Source organism: Cavenderia fasciculata (assembly GCF_000203815.1).
Source record: "Cavenderia fasciculata unplaced genomic scaffold Scf_Dfasci-F-a-25c12.r2-5, whole genome shotgun sequence".
Classification (NCBI taxonomy): domain Eukaryota; phylum Evosea; class Eumycetozoa; order Acytosteliales; family Cavenderiaceae; genus Cavenderia; species Cavenderia fasciculata.
In genome coordinates, this window is record NW_004457729.1 from 3,811,872 (window position 1) to 3,832,801 (window position 20,930).

Genomic DNA, 20,930 nt, shown 5'->3' on the forward strand with positions numbered 1-20,930 from the left:
GTGCTGTACACGAGTTCAAGAACTCAGATCAACGCAAACGACCCACCAGAACTATCTTGCCCAATTTTAGCGAAATTCAATCAATTCGAGTTTGGCCCAACAACACTGCCGAGTCATGAGGAAACTATTTAAAGGTCAACTCAATTGTTAGATGAATCTCCTCACGAGAATCCCGCCGCCCCAAACCAATTACAATTATAACTAGGTCTCTTGTATTATTAAGGCTCATATTTAGAGCACTCTTTTTGACTGACCAACCCTTTTCAGCCTCGCCCTCTCAGGTAAGCTCGCATCTTTTCTTTATCTTTGCAACACACCCACCCGCCCCGCGCGCGCCCTCGAGTGTGCGACCAGTGGCGTGGTGCTGGTCTTTCTAAAACATCTTTATTATTTAATATATTTATGTTAAATCTAAAAAATCAAACAATGACTCGGTCGACCTAATTACCCATTCCATTTTCAATCACCATCCATCATCTTCACAACACAAATCATTACTATATTACAATTATAACATCCACAATACACATTTTTTAATTATCTCTCTCCTCCATCAATCAAATTCAAACATATATATTAAATATACATATATTTCCTTTTCCTTTTTCAATTATCTCTTTTTTTCCCTTGCCATCCCCCCAATCGAACAGTTATTCTTTTTCTTTTTCTTTTTCTACCAATCTATAATACTCTTTATTAAAAGTTATAGTTTCCTCTTTTCCTCGCTCATCACTGAATCGCTTCATCAATCTTGCAAATCCAATCTTTTTAAAAAAATCCATTTTTAAAATCTTCCTGACAATTTCTAAAACCATAGTTTTTACGGTTTTTTTTCTCAAAAAAGGTAAATCTAAAAATATGCATTCCCCACTCTACTCTGCGCTGTTACCCAGTTTTAGTTTTTTTTGTTACTTTTTTAATTTTTTCCTCATACTCTAGCCATCACTCACTACAGATTCTCTTTGATCATGGTTAAATAGCGCATGCTTGATAAACTGTGGTGTCTTCAAATCCCTTTTTTTGTTTCTTTGTTTTTATTTTCTGTGTTTATTGTTTGTCCAATCATTGTCTCTCGTTGAACCACACATGTATAAAAGTCGAGTAGAGTTTTTAAAATATACTACTGACAGAACGTGGCCTAGGGTCATCGTATGTAACCCCTTGCGCAAACGCGTTTAACATGTTTAATCCATGACGGTCTTCACAGAATACAATCGCGGAAGTGGGCCAGCGCTGCAAAGACACTATTTTTTCGTTTTTCAAGATCACCGTTTCTGCACACCCCTGCCTCTCTGTGTCGCTGAACCGTAGCACTAGACCATCATCACGATCGTCATAGACTGATGAACCCATGCAAAGGGAACAGGCCCTTCATGACTCGGTTAAATTCTACCGAGTCTTTATCCTAGGGGGTACTACACATACAGAGGGCAAGAGGTTCGATTATTTTGTACTTGTTCTTTTTAGATGATGTGACGCGGTCATAGTGGAATATCTCTGTGTTGGTTGACCTTTTCTCAACCCTTCAACCTCCAGCCACCACCGTCGTAGTTCATAAAGACATTTAAACTCCAACCTGCCTCAAGCTTCATTCCTCCCCCCCTATTGTTTACCCTTCTCTTCACCATTTTATTTTCATATTATCTGTCTCCTCCTTTTCTTTGTCTTTTGATCTTTTTTTTTTATTTATTTATTTATTTATTTATCATTTTATATTTGTATCATTATCACCATCTTATCTCAACATCAACAACACAAGTTACCAGTAGTAATATTGTATCATTATTCAGCATATCAACAACAATCTCACTAGACTAAATAATATCTATCATCCCTCACATTGTGTAGCTTTAATACCACACAGTTCCCCCATCATTCATTTATTTCACATCATTATTGACCAGGACAAAGGACAGGAGGATCTAGAATCAACCAACACCAACACCAACCAACTGTTAAAAGATTAAAAGGTAATAGTTTTGTTTTACCATAAAAGTATACCCACTCCAAAACACACATCTCAATCACACCATACCCTTACCCATACCACCTACATACTTGCATACATTATACCTATCAATTTGATCAATTTCCTTTTGTTTGCATATTTGGTAAAAGATGGAATTAATTAATTTGTCCATTTGCCAACCATCTTTTTATTCCAACCTATCTTTTTTTTGATAAAATTTTATCAAATCCATCCAAAAACTTGCACATTTTGTAATTTATCTCCAGAGATCTCTTGCAAGATCTTTTCCAACGTCGTTCACTCCCAAAACGATGTTGTCTCTCGAGCGCTATCTATACATGTATAATATTATGTTTCCATCACAACTCGTAGTATGCTCAATGTTTTATGGCTCTCGAGACATGCGCTTGTCTCGTTGCACCCCCCTTTTTTTTATGTATTTTTAGCCCCAACATGTCCATTTTGATTGAACCCTCGTCGAACCCTATTTTTTACCTCAACGACCCCATCTAGATACCCTCGTCTCTTGTCTTTGTTGTCTCTTGTCCCTTTCTCTCTTTTCTTTGCAACTTTTCAGACCAACTTTTCTTTTAATTATACCCTTTTATAAAAGAAAGACGAGTGACACACACGATTCATTCCACCACAACCATTCATCATTTTACTTTATTAAATAGAAGATTTAATATATCTTTATACTTATTTATTTATCAATTAACCTTATTTATTTACTTATTTATTTATTTATTCAAAGTTTTTTTAAAAATTACTTAATTTAGAAATTCAAATTCAAAATTAATTTTCAAAAAAATAACGAACTACTACCACTACTATAGTATACTCTACCTAGGCTCTATCCAATAATAATTGTAAGATTCAACAAACCTATTTTTACCTTCTTCTTCAGTTTCGTTGTTTTTTCGTTTTAAAAGTATCTTGAAAAAAACCCGCCCAACTCTCTGTATCTTTAATTTTGCTTTGTAGTTTTTTGTCGTTTGCCAATCTCGATTTCATTGTCGATCAAAACATCGATCCACCTTTTTCTCTCGACTCTTGTCTTCTTGATATTATCGACCACCACAACAACAACAACAAACAGTCAAAAACAACAACAACAGTCCCAACATGAACGGTCGATCAATTACCAACGGCTTTCACCGAAATGCTGAATTGAACCATGGACTTTTCAACTGTTTGTTAACCAGACTACTGATCATGTTATCGACATCAGATCATCGGGCAACAATCGCAGAAATTAAACAACTTTAAAGCCCGCAAACCAAACAACAACAACATAGATCAAATAATAATAATAATAATAATAATAATAATAATAATAATATTGTATGGCACGGTTCAATCGAATGGAAGGGACGAGCCCTTTCATTTTATCGATGCTCCTCCCATGTCTAAAAATACTTTTTTGCAATGTTGTTCATCATCCATCATCATCATTCATGTTTACCCTACCAATCTTCCAAAGGTATGAAATTATTTCGTTGATTTTGTCTGTTGCATTTCATCGTATCGCACAATTACCAATCGTTTCCCACCTTGACAATCGTACCGCTAGCGAGCCGTTTAAGATCCCCATTTTTCACAGACAGATGGGAAGACGGCCTTACGATCAGCACCACACCTACACACACACACCACACAGGGCGTCCTCTGTTTGAAACAAAGATTTATTTAATATCATTTCATTTGTTTCGATAATAATAATAATAATTATATTCCATTCCAACAACCTGCTTTGCTTGCTAAAACATTTTAAACAACGCTCCAATTATTCTATTATCTCTTGTTTTAAATATAGTTGTTTTTTGGTCCACCACCCACGAATTACATTCATCAAATATCTATCTTTCTGTTTTTGTAAATAATATTATTCGATCATTTAATATAATATAAATATAGAGTAAATATAAATAGAATAGAGTAAGCATTAATAATAGCATCACCAATCATTGATCAATCTTTTTGTTGTCCCCAAAAAAAACTATATTGTTGTTTTATATTTATAACTCTATCTATCTATGGATCGATAGAGTCCAGCGCTGACCAACAAACTACTACTTTTATAAACAAAAGGCGGAGCAAAGGTTAAAATAAGGTCAAGAGATTAGGGGAAGATGACAATCTCAACATGTATCTCTGTCAAAAGACGAAAAGGCATCTGGCCCCATTTCCGCGGCGATTGGACCGTGTCTAGCACCTTTGAGGCTATTTCCGCAATTTAATTTTTTTTTTTTTTGATCAGATATTTTCAAGACTGAGGCTGATCATTGTCATTGGTCAAACCTTCGTCTCTCTAATATGAAACTTTCATTTCATTGTTAGAGCCCACACCAGCCAACTCAACTGTTTAAACCTCCGCACCCCCAACCCATCCATCCAACTCAACTGTTTAAACCAACCACTACCCCCACCCCGCTCTCTCACACACGATTGTTTGTCTGTCAGTGTGTGTTGTGTGTGGTCTTTACCTTTTGTAACGACCGTCATCTACGAAGTTTGATTTAACCCACCGACACTATGAAAACGGTGTTTTCGGTGGTTATATACCATGTGAATCATTGTAACAGACGATATTGTATCAAGATGGATGGCAGCGGCACTAGTCACACACACAGACACAGACATCAGAGGGATTAGGAGTCAGCATCACAAGTCATCTGACAAAGGGTCTCTCTATCTGTCCAAACCATGAGTGAGTGCGTCATTAAACAACTACTCTCTCTATGTGTGCGTGTTGTACTGTTACCAAACTCCTTTGGACAAATAGAGTCGTCTGACGGTTTCAAATGGAATATCTCTATTTGATTGGTTTTGGAAGGGTGTCTCTAGTGTACACACACACAGAGAGAAATATTAACCGTTCGCAACAACGAATCTGTTTAAACATTCAAGAAATCATTCATTTTCTTTTCATTTTCATTTTGTATTTCTTCAATATATTTGTTTCATTCATTTCAGTGTTTTGTTTGTACCACTATTGCATTATTATTTATTCTATCATCATCAAAACTTTGGACACAAAATATCTTATCTAATTTTGCTGCAAAACCATCTCACCATCGCATCGTTTGTTGGCACCTCCATCTTAAGACTCATCCCCACACAGCCCCCATTCAATCAATTGATATTAATCGCACTACACATATAAGACATAGATATCTATCTTTTCAGACCAGTCCCCTCCCCCACTAACTAATACTGAAATATCTTCTTTCTCTATTGTACCATTGCACAACCCTTAAAAATCCTAATCCAATTTTAGCTTCTATACAAATCTATATATCAGGTTCTCATCTCCGCTCAAGGTTTTTTTTTTTCCTCTCATCTCAAAAACACAATCTGCCATTTTATACCAATCAAATTTCAGGAACCTAATTTAGCTTCCTCAATAATAATAATAATAACATAACTTCATCGTCATCAGAACAACAACCATCATTTCATTCATCAACAACTATTTCCTTTTCATCTTTTTCTTCCTTTTCTTTTAATTAAATCATCATCATTATATATATCTATATTATCTTTTTCAAAACCTACTACCATATATTTATAGTTTGGTTTTATAATTTGTTATCTATATATAAACGCATCCATACCCTATATACATCCATACATACATACACATATCCAATATATATATTATCCAATTTTTCAACCAAAGTACTACTACTACAACTATTAAAAAGATGGGATCTGCAACATCTGAAGATTTTACTGAAGTAGATGAATGCAATGTTTTTGTTAAATATCTACCATGCGAATATACTGAAAAGGGTAAGTAATGCAAAAACCGATCGACATGGCAACTCAATGACATCCATCTACTCTGAACTAATCGAGCCCCGATTTCTTTTTTTTTTTTTTTTTTGTTTTTTTTTTCCCCTTTTCTCTCTTCTTTTTATTATTTAGATCTTTTCAACTTGTTTCTGCCACATGGATCGATCATCAATACCAAAGTGATGGTCAATACCAAGACTGGAAGTAGTCTTGGATATGGATTTGTCAGATTCTCTGAGCCATCCAATGCCAAGGACGCCGTTGCCAAGATGAACCGTCTCCAAATCGGCTACAAGACCTTGCTTTGCAAGCTTTCCAAGCCATCCCAAGCCCCAGTCATCAACCCATCCAACATGGTCGAAGACACTGAGCCAAGAGATCCATCGGCATCCATATACGTCCGTGTCTTGTCACCCACCATCACTGACGCACAGCTCCGTGCCGCCTTTGAACCATTTGGCGATGTCATTGAGAGCCAGGTACTCATCGACCAGGCCTCTGGCAAGTCCAAGCGTTCAGGATACGTCCGTTTTGCCAATATCACCGAGTCGACCAACGCCATCACCGTCATGAATGGTAGTTATCATTTGGGTGGTGCTCCATTGATTGTCAGATACTCTTCATCAAGTAAATCAACCAAGCAAGCTCAACAAGCTCAACAAGCTCAACAAGCTGTCCAACAACAACAACAAGCTGTTCAACAACAACAACAATTACAACTTCAATATTATCAACAACAAAAACATTATTCTTCATCCCAACCACTTATCATTCAACAACATGAACGCCAGACATCTCAAGTCGTTCCACCATCACCAAAACATTCACCACCACAACAACGTCAGTATATTCTTGACCATCACCATCACCACCATGGTGGAGCTTCTTCTGCTGCCGCTCAACAAGCTCAACAACAACAACAACAACAACAACAACAAACCCAACTTGTATATGAACCAAACCACAATCAATCACAACCAACATACGCTTATATATATGCCGCCGATCATCAAGGATATTATCCTGGTGATCATCTCACATACGCTGCCCCTTTGGGCTACCACCACCCTCACCACCCACATACCATCCACCAATATATTCCAGTGTCGGCATCGGCCGCCTACCATACTAGCTACGACTATGGATCGTCGTCGCCATCACCTCCAGGCTCGCCCACCCACTACCCCAACGGCGCCACATACTCTACCGCCCCACCCACCTACTATATTTATTCAACCGCCGCACCACCAACCACCTACTACACCTCAGCTAATAACAATACTAATAATACTAATAATAATCATGTTAATTTAAATTCCAGTACTAACCTTTTAAATAATCAACATATAAATGTTTCATCCTCTTCGTCATCCATTTCATCCTCTTCATCCACCCCATCATCTCCACCATCACCCTCTATAAATTATGCCGCCTTTATTGCCTATCCCTCAAGATCAGTTTCTCCCAATCAACCAACTGACTTTGGAATCAAAAACACTCTCATTTGCACATACCGTTATGATATCGAGTTTTCTGAACTCTATGAAACTTTTTCAAGATTTGGTTCATTAAAAAGTTTAAAGGTAAATATTAAATATAATATTATTTATTTATATTTATTTTATTAACATTTCTTTTTTTCTTTTTTATTTCTAGATTAATAATAACAAATTAAACAAATTAAAATGTTTTATTACTTTTATAAATGTTGAAAATGCAGTTAATGCTCAGATGATATTGGATCGTAGTAGAATTGGAAATCAAAATATTAGAGTTAAATTCCAATCAGACACTTTACCACAATCACATTCTACCACCTTTTAAAGAGGGTTTGGTTCCTCTATCCCACTCAACATATATTTAATTGTTGGTTTTTGAAATTCAATCAATCCATAATTTTAACCAATTTTATTATTATTATTAATGAATGACATTTGAAAAGGTGTCATTATTATAATAGTTGGCCTAATTGGTTATATAATTATTTCCACAAAGTATATTAATCATCAAGTTTGCCATCTCCCATACCATACCAAATCCATCCAATCACCTTAATGGCTTGCTTATTATCTCTTTCCCCATCCACCATACCCCCACACATACACAATATCATCAACCAAAGTAACATCCCCCAACACTCACAGTTCACAGTTCACAGTTCACACCAACAACAATATTATATGCCATTAATCACATATTGTCAATAAATAAAAGAAAAGATATATATATCTTTTTTGTTTTGACTCTTTTTTTTTAAAACAAACAAACAAAAATATAAATTAAACTAGTTGTCTTTCAATCACACTATAGTATAATAATGTATTTATCCAAGTTGATTTGATTTCCATATTCAATACTTTTTTTTTAGATTTAAAAAAATACAAGACAATAGGATTTTCGAGAGTATTTTTTTTTTTAGAAACTAAATTATTAAATGTATACAAATAATTAACAACAACAATTGTTATTATTTATTATTATTATGATAATTGTTGTTAGATCTATACTATAATATTACCAATATATTAAAAAAAAGTTATTTCTTTTTTCTATTGTTTTTGGTTGATAAAGATGAACTAGAAGAATTCTGGTTGATTGTTTGATTTGATAATTTTTTAAAAGGTAAATGATTAGACGTTGTGGAAGAGGAAGAAATGGGAGGTTGTGGTGGATGAAGAGGTTGTCCTCCAATTTGTTGTTTGGTTTGGTGAGATACACTTGAGCTACTATCAAGTTTGTTCATAAATATTTGGTTAGACATCATCCAATTCATAATCAATTCCTTGGGTATGGATTGTAATAGTCTATTTCTCGCCTCTAGTTTGTTTGTTAGGTCTTGTATTTCAGTTTCCCTAGTTTCTATTTTTGATCTAATTAGGTTTTTTTGGAAGGATTCGTTAGTCCTTTTAGAGTCTCTATATCTATCTCTATTTGATCATACTTTAATGATTCGATTTCTCCTTTTAATTGATCTACCTGATTAATATTTTCAAGATTCTTTAGTTCATAAAGTGCTCCCAATAAAAAGTGTGATCTTCTCGATCGGTCGTCTTCATTCTCTTCCATCTCTATATTATAATTATATCCTCTATTATTTAGATTGTTTAATAAAGCATCACATGCTTTTTCTGCTGTTTTACCATTATTATTATTATTATTGTTATTACTATTGTTATTTGGTGATGATGATGTTGATGTTGTTTTTGAAGTATTTACATTTGTTTCGGTTTGATTTATATTATTGTTATTGTTATTGTTTTGTTGCTTTCTTTGTTGTTCTAGTTGACGTTGTTGAAATCGTGTGATAGTCCTCCCACCTCTACTACTGCCATTATCATCTTGTTCTTCTTCAGCCATATCAACATCATTATCATCTTTTTCTTCTTCTTCTTCTTGTTCATCTTTTTTAGATTTCAATGTTGTCAATATATCGTATATATCGTCATCATCTTCATCATTATCTTGGTTATCAGATACTAACTCATCACCCAACAGATCGAGTAAATCTTGTAATCCAAACATGTTATCGATTGGATTCGATGTCGTCGTTGTAGTGGTAGTAGTAGAAGTTGTTGTTGTTTCATCTTGATGGTGATCATCATCTAGTTGAACGAATGGTGGGGAAGAGGATGAAGGTGTATACGCGTTATTATTATTATTATTATTATTATTGTTGTTATCGTTTGGTGGGGTAGAACATTCCTCTGGAGAGTTGGTGATAGATGATGATGACGATAATGATGATGAGTCTCCGTTGACCTTTAGTTTCTTGATTGACCTTTCACCACCATCTTCTTCTTGATGTTTGTTGTTGTTGGTAGTAGAAGAAGATTTATCTCCATTACTTGGTGAGACGACGGTATTTCCCTCTTGTTGCATTGGACTGTCAACATCGACATCGACGATAACGATCTTTGCATTCGTATTGTTTGTTGTTGGTTCATTTTTCTTTGGAGCAGGAGGAGGAGGAGGAGGAGGATGTGATCCCCCTCCTCTATTCTTATTCTTGTTCTTTTTCTTCATCTTGTCCAGCGGCGTCCGGGTTGTATTAATATAGAATATTTAATCTCCGATTATAATCTTGAAGACAACAAAAAAAAAAAAAAAAAAACAAAAACAAACAGAAAGAAAGATATGATTATTATATCTATTCCTTTCTTTTCATTATGATTATCAATCTTTGTCTTATTTTTCTTTTGTTCATAATATTAATACCCAAAAGGAAGGAGGAAGAGAAATGGAAAGCTTGAATAAGAAGAATCTACAGTATGATTTAAAATTTTGATTTATGTACATGATTAATTGGTTTTTGGTTGGTTATCATCGACAATAACTTTTTGTTGGTATTAATATTATTATTATTATTATTAGGATTAAATTAGATCTAATTTAATCTATTATGTATGATTGATTCTACATAAACTACAACCAAATGAATGTTCTTCACCATTTGGTGGATGGGGAACTCCACAACTGCATTTTGGCAATTGATCCTTTGGTGTCTTGACAATGGTTGTACTTTGCGAATGACAACTATTACAGAAATGTGTTTTACCCCAACAAAAGAATACTGACATGTTACAACAAAATTTACATTTATATTCACTAGAAATGGAAATTATTAATAAGTAGTTCAAAGTTCAAAATGATCATTTGATTTGTAACATACATATATTCTTTTCCATGAGTTTTGCAATTATCAGCACCATCACAACTACATCCACCACATAATAATTCCTCTGGTTTAAAATCTACATTATTCTCTCCACATGCTTTCTCTCCTCCAAAATATGGTTTCTAAAAAAATAAATTAAAAAGGTTAGAAATAATGATCTTTTTTTCTTTTTCTAATACTATAGTCATACTTTGCATTTAAAACAAGGGAAAAATGATAGTCTATCCATAACATAACCCTCTTCATCATTGTACCACCTACAACTTGGATCTTTCAAGTTGACACCTTTTTCAGGACCTTGTGATTTTAGTCTTTGTAGACCCTTTTCCTTGATGACATTGTATAGATCCATTATTTCGGTCAGTTCCTTTTTCAGAGCTGGATGTTTAATGTATTTCGGACAAATTGCACACTTCATAAAACCAAATGATATTCTTGAACTATTCCATTTACCTGCCAACTTTTTCTTGCAACATTCCAAATGTACAATATGTCCACACTCTAATTGAATACATGGACTACTACCCAATTCTTCAACCCAACAAATATTACAATAATCTGATGATTTCTAAAAATTAAATAAATAAATAAGTAATCCAATTTTCTTTTCCGATTCTTTTTTGTTTTCTTTTCTTACTTGAGTTTGATTTGCATATGGACAATCATCAACTAGACATGGTGGACATTTAGTTTCACCAGAGATACCACAGCAATTATGACCACATGCCAACTTCTTTTTACATGATAGCATGTACTTTTGCATGCATTCTGGTTGATTACAACATTGATTAGAGAGTGTAGAACAATTACTTGGTTTCAAAGACTGTAGACAATATCTACAATGTTTAGAGGTAGAATAATTTTTAAATTGGTCACATGTATACCCAAGATGATATGGTTTTTCAAAACACTCTGAACAAAATACAGTTGTACATTGTAAACATCTAAATCTATATAATTTCTTATGTTCAATTGCTTGTCTACTTAATTCATTTCCATTTTGATCCTAACAAAATAAAATAAATAAATAAATAAATAAATATATATATATATTTTTGTCTTTTTGTTTTTTTATAGACTTACATATTCTTTTGCATTATTGTCTTGTGGCGTATTTTGATTATGTTGTAACTTTTCCATTAAAACACTACAATTTGGACATTTGAAAAAGGAATCTTTGTTTGTTGAAATGACCTCATCCAATGATGCACTATCATATTTGGCATATTCTTGATCACTCAACACTTGTTTAATATCTGGACTTGATAATGATGCCTTGCAACTCTTGCATTTGATCATTGAAACCTTTTTCATTTCAATCTTTTTCATAATTGATTGATGTAAACATTCTTTACAATAAATATGTCCGCATTGCTAAAAATAAATAAATATTTAATATAGATCTATATAAATATATTAATATTATATTATTATTTTTTGTGATATTTACATCTAAAAATATTAAACTTTCAACAGCCAATTGTTTTTGACATTTGACACATTTTGTTTCTAGATCATTGTTGGTTTGTTGTTGTTGTCTTGATTTTTCATGTTCCTCTCTTTCATTTTCCAACAATTCAAGTACCAATCGTCTATTGTTTTCCTCTTCTTCAACCAATTGAGCACGTCGTTCATCTTCAATTAGTTTACGTGCAAATTGTAATGATTTGAATTCTTCATCCTCCTCGATATAATAATTATGATGATCTTCCAAATCATAAAAACTATGATTACTTGCATTCATTTCTTGATTAAATGGGTTTCCATTATTTGTAGAAGAAGTTGAAGTAGTTGATGTAGTTGAAGTTGAAAAAGGATTGAATGGTGGAATACCATTAATATTATTATTATTAAATGGATTATTACCACTACCATTATTGTTATTATTATTATTATTATTATTAACAAATGATGATTCTAAACTATTTTTTGTTGTTTGAGTTGGTGTTGAATTATTACTAGTACTTATTCCATTACTACTGTTATTAGTAGTAGTATTGTTAGTGTTAATGTTGTTGTTGTTGGAACTATGAATATTTAATAAATCTTGTTTAAATAAATCCTCTAATAGCTTCTTTGGATTCATTACATTCTCTCCGATACCTCTAATATATTGCCCAAAAAATCCTTGATTGTTGTTTGGTGGAGTAGATGATGCCGAAGTAGACGTGGATGTTGTCGATGATGACGATGTAGTATTATTTGCACTAGTATAATTTGTTAAATGGTTAGGGTTATTACTTTGATTAGTACGATGTAACATTTGAAAAGGTGATGATAGTGTAGCTGCAGCTGCAGCAGTTGTAGTATTGGTAGTTGATGTCGATTGATTGTCTCTTTGTTGTTCATACATAATAGAATCGCCTTCTTCGTCGTCATCATCAACATCTATGTGTCGTGACGCAGAATAAGACATGGGAGTGACCGTCTCTTTCGGAATATGCGAGGTGGTAGTGGTGGTCATTACCTCATCCTCTTTAAAGCAAGCATTGAAATGGTCACCAAACACATTAACCTCAAACGCCAATGCACAGCCCGGGCACTGTATTTGATCAACACTTGGATTCATCTCTCTCTCTGTCTCTATATAATATAATATATATATATATCTCTATCTCTGATAATTTAAATCTTTGATTGTCGATGATGATGATGATGATACAAATAATAATAATAATAATAATAAGAAGAAGAAGAAATAATAAATAAGTAAGTAAACAAAAAACAATGGAAAACACCCCTCTCACCTGTACACGGTATATTACATAAATTTATTATCAAAAATTTTTATTCATACTTGGTTTTTCAAGGTCAGTTGTAGTTAGTTAGCAAGATAAGACTAGACTATTATTCTTTTAATTCTTTTAATTCTTTTTATTTATTTATTTAACTGTACATATGTTGATATATATATATATATATATCTATATCTCTAATTAAATATATATATATATATAATAAGATTGATGATGATGATGTATGATGATATTATTATTCAATTAGGGCAAGAGTCCAAATATTGATAGCATGACTCCTCTCTATACTATAGTATAGTTGAAACATTTCAATAACAAATCGAATGGTCGTGTTTGTCATTTGTTCGTAGACGGTTCGTGGAAGAGGAAAGGTGTTGCTTCGGATGTACGATGCTACTACACATAGTTGGATGACGGTGATATCGATACTTGCATCTTCTAGGATCATCTGATCGGCATCTTCTTGGTGGGCTATTCGACTAGGCAATCTTTTCATGGCCATTGAAAAGCAGTGATGGATGACAATAGTCATGATACCAAACACATAGAGTGCATTTAATTGGAGCCACGAGCACATTGGTACAACGGCAACCATCAATACTAAAAAGGTAGTAAACTGACCTTTTCTTTGGAGCCATGCAACCGGGTCGTTGACAATGACCGATGCAGCTGCAAATGCTGACCATACTGCCAACTTGGCACCCCAATACATGAATATTGGCAGTGTGCCACACACCAATAGTATCGAGTAGGTTAGATTCCCACCTTGCACCAATATCTCTCCTTTTAATTGTGATGGGATGAGGTAGAGATGTGATGCCAATCTAAACAAAAGGGATACTAGTTGCATTACCAATACCCACAGTGCTCCTCTATTGACTCTGGGTTGGAGAGGTAATTGGGGAGCGTGTCTATGGCCATCTTCAATCTCCTCATCAACCTCGCTGTTAATGATTGAACCAAGTGGTACAAACTCTATGTCTTGTTTTGTATTTGGGGGTCTGACTTCTCGTCTAATTCTATCAATCAAACAAGCAGCAGTCACCAAGTAAACACCAACCAATGCAACTTGGTAAATTATATATGTTACTAAATCTAAGGTCATTTTTTGGAAAAGAGATAAAGAGAGAGAGAGAGAGAAAAGTATGGAACAAACAAAGTATAAATAACAAAAAAAAGTAAGAAGGAAAATGGATTAATCAAGAATAACCCAGCAATTTTTTATTTTAGATTGTCAAGAGATAGATTTAAAAATATTTATTTCTACTACTGTGTGTCCCAAAAAAGTTAGTTTTGATCATTTAGGAATTATGGTTGGGGAATATGATGTTGAATATTGTTTTTGTTTTTGTTTTGTTGTTGTTGTTGTTGTTGTTGTTTAATAACTTTAGAGTTTCAAGCCATCATATAGCTTGTCAAAGAAGATTTCATCGTTTGAAGGATTGAAGAATATATATTTGATACTTGCTAATGTCAACAAGACTGCACCAGCAAAGAGAGCTAAGGGGCCAGTACAACAGCACCCTTTTATATATATATATATATAAGAAGAATATAAATAAATATTATATAAAATAATTTAATTTAATTTAATAATACTAACCTCCAAAGATTGCCAATGCAACTCCGATTCCAATACCAGCACTGGCAACATCCAACACCAATGCTCCCATATTTTGAGCCTGAGCATCTTGCACGCAATCGTAAACACTTTTCAAGGCACTCACTGCGATTAGGAATGGACTGAATCTTGTCGAAACAAATTCGGCCAAATCGGTGGTAAATGCACCTTCCAAGATACCGAGAACCTTGTCTTTATAGGGTACTTTGTTTAATCCAACTCCAATGAGTTGACCGATAGTCTTGAAAGCCTTTGGAACCACCTTGGTAGCCGACCCCAAATCAAGCCCTATATTAACAATATCTGCCAAGAAATAGGCCTTGTTATAAGTGTCCAACTTGTCCCAATTGTAAACTGAATAAATGATAACACCAATCTGACATGTCTTGAAAGCTCTACCCAACCTATAAATAAAAAGATTAATTTGATAAATATATAATCAATACATTATATATGTTTCAATACAATACCATTTAAAGAATTTGTCTCTCTTTTCTGCAACATTGAATTGCATTTTGTTCATAATACGTGCTCCAATGTCCTTGAAATATTGTTCGTAACCCTTGGAGAGGTCTGGACCATCTATACTCTCGAATTGGGTGGCTAGGATAGCCTTTTGAAGGTTAGATACAGCTCCTGCACTTCCTCCCATCACCGCGATTAAATCTTTGCCTATCGTAATTTGATCAATGTCATCCGCATCTACCTGTTGACAGCTATTTACCTGGTTGATAATAGCTTGGATAGTGTCCTTTATGATCTGACGATTGGTTGGGGTATCCTTGATGGAATTCTTTTGGTCAATAGTGACAAAGATCGATGACCCAATAATGATATTGATCATATTCTTGGATGTCTCTCCGGTGGGATCAAAGATATCCAGAATAGCCTTGGCATTGACAATGAAAGCTTGGAATTGTTCGGTGGTTCTTTCCGTATTCATTTTGGTGTGTTTGGCCAAGTTGAATTCATCTTTTAGCTCTTGCATGTACAAAGGAAGCCAACGTTGAGCATTCTTTTGGAATTTTTGCATCCATTGATTCTTTTCACAAAATGCGTATTTAAACAATAACATTCTTTGATGTGCATAGGTATTCTAAATAAATTAAAAGTAGGATAAAACATTAATTTAAATCCTAATTTAATTTAATCTTTTTTTTTTTTTTTTTTTGATAGTTTCATACATTGCTAGTTGTACTGGTTTCAAGGAAATGGATTCTTTCCTTGCAAAGATCAGCATTAATCTTTTTAGAGACAGAGTAATTTCCATTGGCAACCATCAATGGAAGGTAAAAGAAAGAGTAATAGGAATACCATTTCTGAACATGAATCTCATCACAAATATCCAAACGACGTTGAGTCAAAACCGGTCTAGTAATACCAAACAATTTTAAGATTTCATTGTTTGGGTCACTATACAATAATACATTTTCTAAAAAGTATTTGTTTGCATTTTCTGCAACAATCTAAAAAACAATAATAATATTAATATTAATTGTATCAACCCTGTTACACTGTATATTTTAATACATACATTCTTTCCATCTTCAAAAACAGAAAAGTGTAGGATTATATTTAAACCTTCTTCGTCTGTCAAAACGCGATCAGGATTAAATGGAGGCATTACGAATGCGGGGTTTGGTGGTGGCAATATGTCGACTGGTTTGGGTGAGGCAATCTTGGAAACAGCTGGACTCTTGGGTACAAAGTCTGGTAGTTGCTTGGCAGTTCCGGTAGCCTTTCCTGGTAAAGGAGGGACCGGACGTTTCTCATCATTAAAGATCTCGTCTGATTTTTTCTTATACTTAATTTAAACAAACAAGTTAGTTAGTTGGTACTTTTGATTGGTTGATTCTATCTATCAGGGTTTATTTGGGGATTGAATACAAACCTTTACAAAGAACTTGGCATCTTTAAGCTCGGGTGCCTTTTTGGGTAAAGATGGATTGGGTACATAATCACCTCCAGCTTCTTTGGGTGGAGGAGTTTGTTTACCAGGGTCCGTAGCTTTAAATACGTCTTCAACAAGGAGACCCGCTGGGAATGGAAGAAAAGATTCTACTATACCTATACCTATATCCATTATTATAATTATTAATTATTATTATTATGAATAGTTATATATTTTTAAATAATGAATATCATATTTGTGGTGTCTTTTAAATAGCTGTACTATTCAATAGTACAGTCAACAATTATATACAATATTATTTAAATTAAATGGTTGAGTTACACGTGGTGAGGTGAGTTGATTGATATGAATATCACCAACAACCGATTGTTTTAAAAGTCACGTGATGGTCTAGCTTGCAGCCCTCGGGTGATCATTCAATGATCGAGTGACAAGAGCAGTGGTCATTGTGTCTGTTGGACGCCCAACAATCAAAAGTGAGATTGTGAAATAAAGGGATCCCTTCCTTCATGTATAAAGATAATATCTATCTTGTGTACTGTACCAACCTAACGCGTTTGACTGTCAATCTACTAATTTAACCAAATGGTAAGGAATGAGGGAGACCACGTGATATGTATTTGCACCAACATGTTATATGCTACCCTTCTGCCCAATAACCACAAACATCACGTCTTAGACTAGTTTTCACGTGAAAAGACTAATAACGATCGATTGTGCTCTCCGAAAGAAAGTAGTAGGTAGTAGTAGTAGTAGTAGTAGGAGCGTAATAACTATTAAACACACAAAAAAAAAAATAGAATAAGAGAAAATTTTTAAATTTGCTTGAAGCTCAGCGAAGCAACATTTTATTTCATTTTATTTCTTTTCATTTAACTGTTCATTTATCTATTTACTAGTATATATATATATATAATAAGAGTGATGGATGATGATATTATGATTGAAATCGTGTTTGTCATGTGATCATAGAGACTGGATTGGATAAGATATAATTTAATTTATTTACATTTAAAAGACTTATTTACATTTATGTTGATTTAGATTTCAAAGTTGCCAATGATTGATGATCAAAGAATTTTCTTCTTCTAAGCCAAGAGAATATATGATTAGAGTATAATTGGAACATTTCAATGACGAACCGAATGGTAGTGTTTGCCATTTGTTGTAATGGAGTACGAGGAAGAGGAAAGGAGATAATTCTAAGATAAGTTGCTACTGCACACACTATAATTACAAGTGAGCAAAACCATGCATCTTGGATAAACTGCTGGTTTTTGTTGTCGTTGTTATTATTGTTGTTTTTACCTAAATGGAAATATGTGCAAACATTAATGACAAAGGCATAGCAACCAAAAAATGCCAATGTTTGTAATTCCATTATGAAGAATAGAGGACCCAGAACAAAGAGGGATATGAAAAATGAGATAAAGGTCTGTTTTGAAGACATTGGATCAATTTTGAATCCACCCAAATAGCCTGAACAAAGGATCAACTTGTTACCCCAATAAAAAAAGATAGAAAATGTCCCAAAGAGCAGTAGGTCTGAGTAAGTAGGGTCTCTTTCTTGCATCAAATGGTCGTACGATCCGAGTTGTAAAGGGATCATGTAGATTTGAGATATCAATCGAAACACTCTAGACATGAGTTGAGTAGCCAACCCAAATAATTCTTGTTTGTTTGTTTTAGGTTGAGCTTGTACACGTGCGTCAGTGGCCTCGTTTATAGTGGTGGGTGTGACTTGTGGTGGAGTAAATTTGGGTGGAGGAGGAGGAGGACTGCTGTCAACATTGAGTTCTTTCTTGATTGATTGAATTAGACCCCCGACATTACGACTTGATAGAGATATACATATTTATCTCTGCAGATATATATATAAATCTTATATTAATTAATATAATGAATGGAATGAATTGTCGATCGATGGGTGATTATGATGATAATGGTCTGATGATCAACCAAAACGAAGATGATTTTAAACAAAAGTAGTAGGCTGGAAATTGAATTGAATAGTATCTCTTTTCCAAAGGATGCACAGGACAGATATTTAATTTTTTTACATGAACATGATTTTGGGCAAAGTTTGATGGTACCTTGTCAGCACCAACTGCAGGTTTGGTTGTTGTAAAAACACCATACATCAAACAATAAGTCCATCCACCCATTTTTTTTTTTAAAGTAAAACTTTTCTTTTTTTTTTGTTCAATTTTCCAACATGAAATATCTTCTGGTTAATTAAAAAATCAATTATCGGAGGGGAAAGAGAGTGACTTGGTGAGTTTGAGTTCCATCCAAACAATTATTTATTTGTGTATCATATAATATATTATAACCTTACCCCTATTTATTTATTTATTTATTTATTATTGTAAAATTAGAACAACTTTAAAGTAGATATAGTATTATTACAATTGCAATTACTATATTACAACAACAGATACAACCCATATATCCCCCTCACCCCTTCCCCCTTCAAAATATATTATATTATTTAACCATTAATCAACATTCAGTAACATCATGGCAACTAGAGCACCACCAAGACCACCAATGATGGGAGGTAAACCCCCAGGTCCACCACCCCCACCAGGTCCACCACCCCCACCTGCCCCAGCACCTCCAAAGACCCAGGAGCGTTCTGCTTTGCTCTCTTCTATTCACAAGGGTGCCAAACTCAAAAAGACCAAGACCAACGATCGTTCGGCACCAGTCATGGCTCCAGATAAATCTGGTGGCGGTGGTGGCGGCGGTGCCCCAATGGGAGGCATGCCACGTCCCGGTGTCGGTGCCCCACCAATGGGTTTGCCAGGCATGAAGAAACCAGCCGGCTTTGGAGCTCCACCACCATCGGCTGTCAAGCCAGGTCCAGCATTCCCACCAAAGCTCCCACCAAAGATTGCTGCAGGTCCACCACCACCATCGGCTGTCAAGCCAGGTCCAGCATTCCCACCAAAGCTCCCACCAAAGATCGCTGCAGGTCCACCACCACCAGCTGCTGCCGGTCCACCAAAATTTGGTGCCAAGGTTGCTCCACCTCCACCACGTAGATAAATAATAAATAATTCCTCTTTTTTACACATTATAATAAATATAACAAATACATTTAAACAAACAAACATATTATGATTCTATAAAAAAAAAAAACAATTGATTAATACTCTTAATCATTATCCTTTTTGTAAAAGCAAAAAACAAAAGTAAAAAAGTCTTTGTGTATTATATTTGTGTGTAATATAGCACAAGTATTCATTTATTATATTTGATATAAGGATCAGAAATCAAGGGTAGAGGTAGGTTCAGAGACAGACTCAAGAATGGGTACACTATTATAATTGAGAAAGAAAGATAAAAAGGTTAATATCAAAATAGTAAAAGAAAAAGGTAAAGAGAAGAGAGGAAGGTAGTTGGATGTAGTATTAAAGTAGTAGTAGTAACATTCAAAAGATTGTTGTTATTTGTTCAGGGTTTTCCGCATAATAGTTTGCATCTGCATAATTTCGCTAGGTTCAGGTCTACTTTGTCATCACGCAAATAACAACCAATGAATATGTAATACTACTAATAATAATAACTGTCCAACCTTACTATTCCTATCTATCTGTTTTTGTATAACTTACATTAGCCAATGATAATAATGTAACTAAAAAAACGAAACTTTCGTCTCTTTTGTTGGTTGCCCCCACCAGCAGAAACAACACCAAAAAAAAAAAAACAAATAAAAATTAAAAAATTTTGTCAGATTCTTTTTACACAAGTGTGTAACTCAATGATTGATCATTAACTGTCTCTCTGTGTTTATGTGCGATGTAAAGATTGATTCCTACTCCTGTGTCTCTCCACTCCCAACCAATTGAGAAACAACTTGTTCAAGTAGTACGTGTATGTAAGGTAGTTAGTTAGGTTACTCTTTCTTTATTCTCCGATCAATACAATACGACTACAAAATTAAGATAGATATTTTTTGGTTAGCGATATATAAATATCTCATATTTGATGTTGATATTTGATTAGTTTGGTACAATGGTGCCAAAAGGGAGGAGACGGGATTGTTGTTTGATCTTTCCCATTCCTTCCTTTTCTTTTATTCGAACACTCGAGAGAGACGCACGCATCTTGCTTGTGCATAGGCTTTGTTTCATGCAATCAGATATTGCATTGTAATAAGTAATAATAAGTAACAGTAAAATAACATAGAATAG

At 34.2% G+C, this 20,930-nt stretch overlaps 7 protein-coding genes across 7 annotated transcripts; 2 read left to right on the forward strand and 5 right to left on the reverse strand.

Moving 5' to 3' along the window:
• Nucleotides 1–5,676: 5,676 nt before the first annotated feature.
• Nucleotides 5,677–7,591, forward strand: DFA_01856 (uncharacterized protein; the record flags this gene model as incomplete). Its single annotated transcript, XM_004359764.1, has 3 exons — nucleotides 5,677–5,764; nucleotides 5,900–7,350; nucleotides 7,424–7,591. The coding sequence occupies 3 exons, from the start codon at nucleotides 5,677–5,679 to the stop codon at nucleotides 7,589–7,591; spliced, it is 1,707 nt and encodes a 568-aa protein (XP_004359821.1).
• A 712-nt stretch (nucleotides 7,592–8,303) lies between these two features.
• On the reverse strand, nucleotides 8,304–9,790 carry DFA_01857 (uncharacterized protein; the record flags this gene model as incomplete). Its single annotated transcript, XM_004359765.1, has 2 exons — nucleotides 8,304–8,637; nucleotides 8,709–9,790. The coding sequence occupies 2 exons, from the start codon at nucleotides 9,788–9,790 to the stop codon at nucleotides 8,304–8,306; spliced, it is 1,416 nt and encodes a 471-aa protein (XP_004359822.1).
• Nucleotides 9,791–10,164: 374 nt separating this feature from the next.
• On the reverse strand, nucleotides 10,165–14,303 carry DFA_01858 (uncharacterized protein; the record flags this gene model as incomplete). The annotated part of the gene is made up of 7 exons (XM_004359766.1): nucleotides 10,165–10,372; nucleotides 10,437–10,564; nucleotides 10,633–11,010; nucleotides 11,080–11,448; nucleotides 11,526–11,816; nucleotides 11,893–13,025; nucleotides 13,487–14,303. 7 exons carry the CDS (start codon nucleotides 14,301–14,303, stop codon nucleotides 10,165–10,167), a joined length of 3,324 nt encoding a protein of 1,107 aa, XP_004359823.1.
• A 282-nt stretch (nucleotides 14,304–14,585) lies between these two features.
• On the reverse strand, nucleotides 14,586–16,902 carry DFA_01859 (uncharacterized protein; the record flags this gene model as incomplete). The annotated part of the gene is made up of 6 exons (XM_004359767.1): nucleotides 14,586–14,722; nucleotides 14,802–15,223; nucleotides 15,290–15,915; nucleotides 16,004–16,285; nucleotides 16,354–16,623; nucleotides 16,711–16,902. 6 exons carry the CDS (start codon nucleotides 16,900–16,902, stop codon nucleotides 14,586–14,588), a joined length of 1,929 nt encoding a protein of 642 aa, XP_004359824.1.
• An 859-nt stretch (nucleotides 16,903–17,761) lies between these two features.
• DFA_01860 (uncharacterized protein) lies at nucleotides 17,762–18,112 on the reverse strand (the record flags this gene model as incomplete). Its single annotated transcript, XM_004359768.1, has 1 exon — nucleotides 17,762–18,112. The coding sequence occupies one exon, from the start codon at nucleotides 18,110–18,112 to the stop codon at nucleotides 17,762–17,764; it is 351 nt and encodes a 116-aa protein (XP_004359825.1).
• Nucleotides 18,113–18,662: 550 nt separating this feature from the next.
• DFA_01861 (uncharacterized protein) lies at nucleotides 18,663–18,896 on the reverse strand (the record flags this gene model as incomplete). The annotated part of the gene is made up of 1 exon (XM_004359769.1): nucleotides 18,663–18,896. One exon carries the CDS (start codon nucleotides 18,894–18,896, stop codon nucleotides 18,663–18,665), a length of 234 nt encoding a protein of 77 aa, XP_004359826.1.
• Nucleotides 18,897–19,251: 355 nt separating this feature from the next.
• DFA_01862 (uncharacterized protein) lies at nucleotides 19,252–19,782 on the forward strand (the record flags this gene model as incomplete). The annotated part of the gene is made up of 1 exon (XM_004359770.1): nucleotides 19,252–19,782. The coding sequence occupies one exon, from the start codon at nucleotides 19,252–19,254 to the stop codon at nucleotides 19,780–19,782; it is 531 nt and encodes a 176-aa protein (XP_004359827.1).
• Between the last annotated feature and the right edge of the window lie 1,148 nt (nucleotides 19,783–20,930).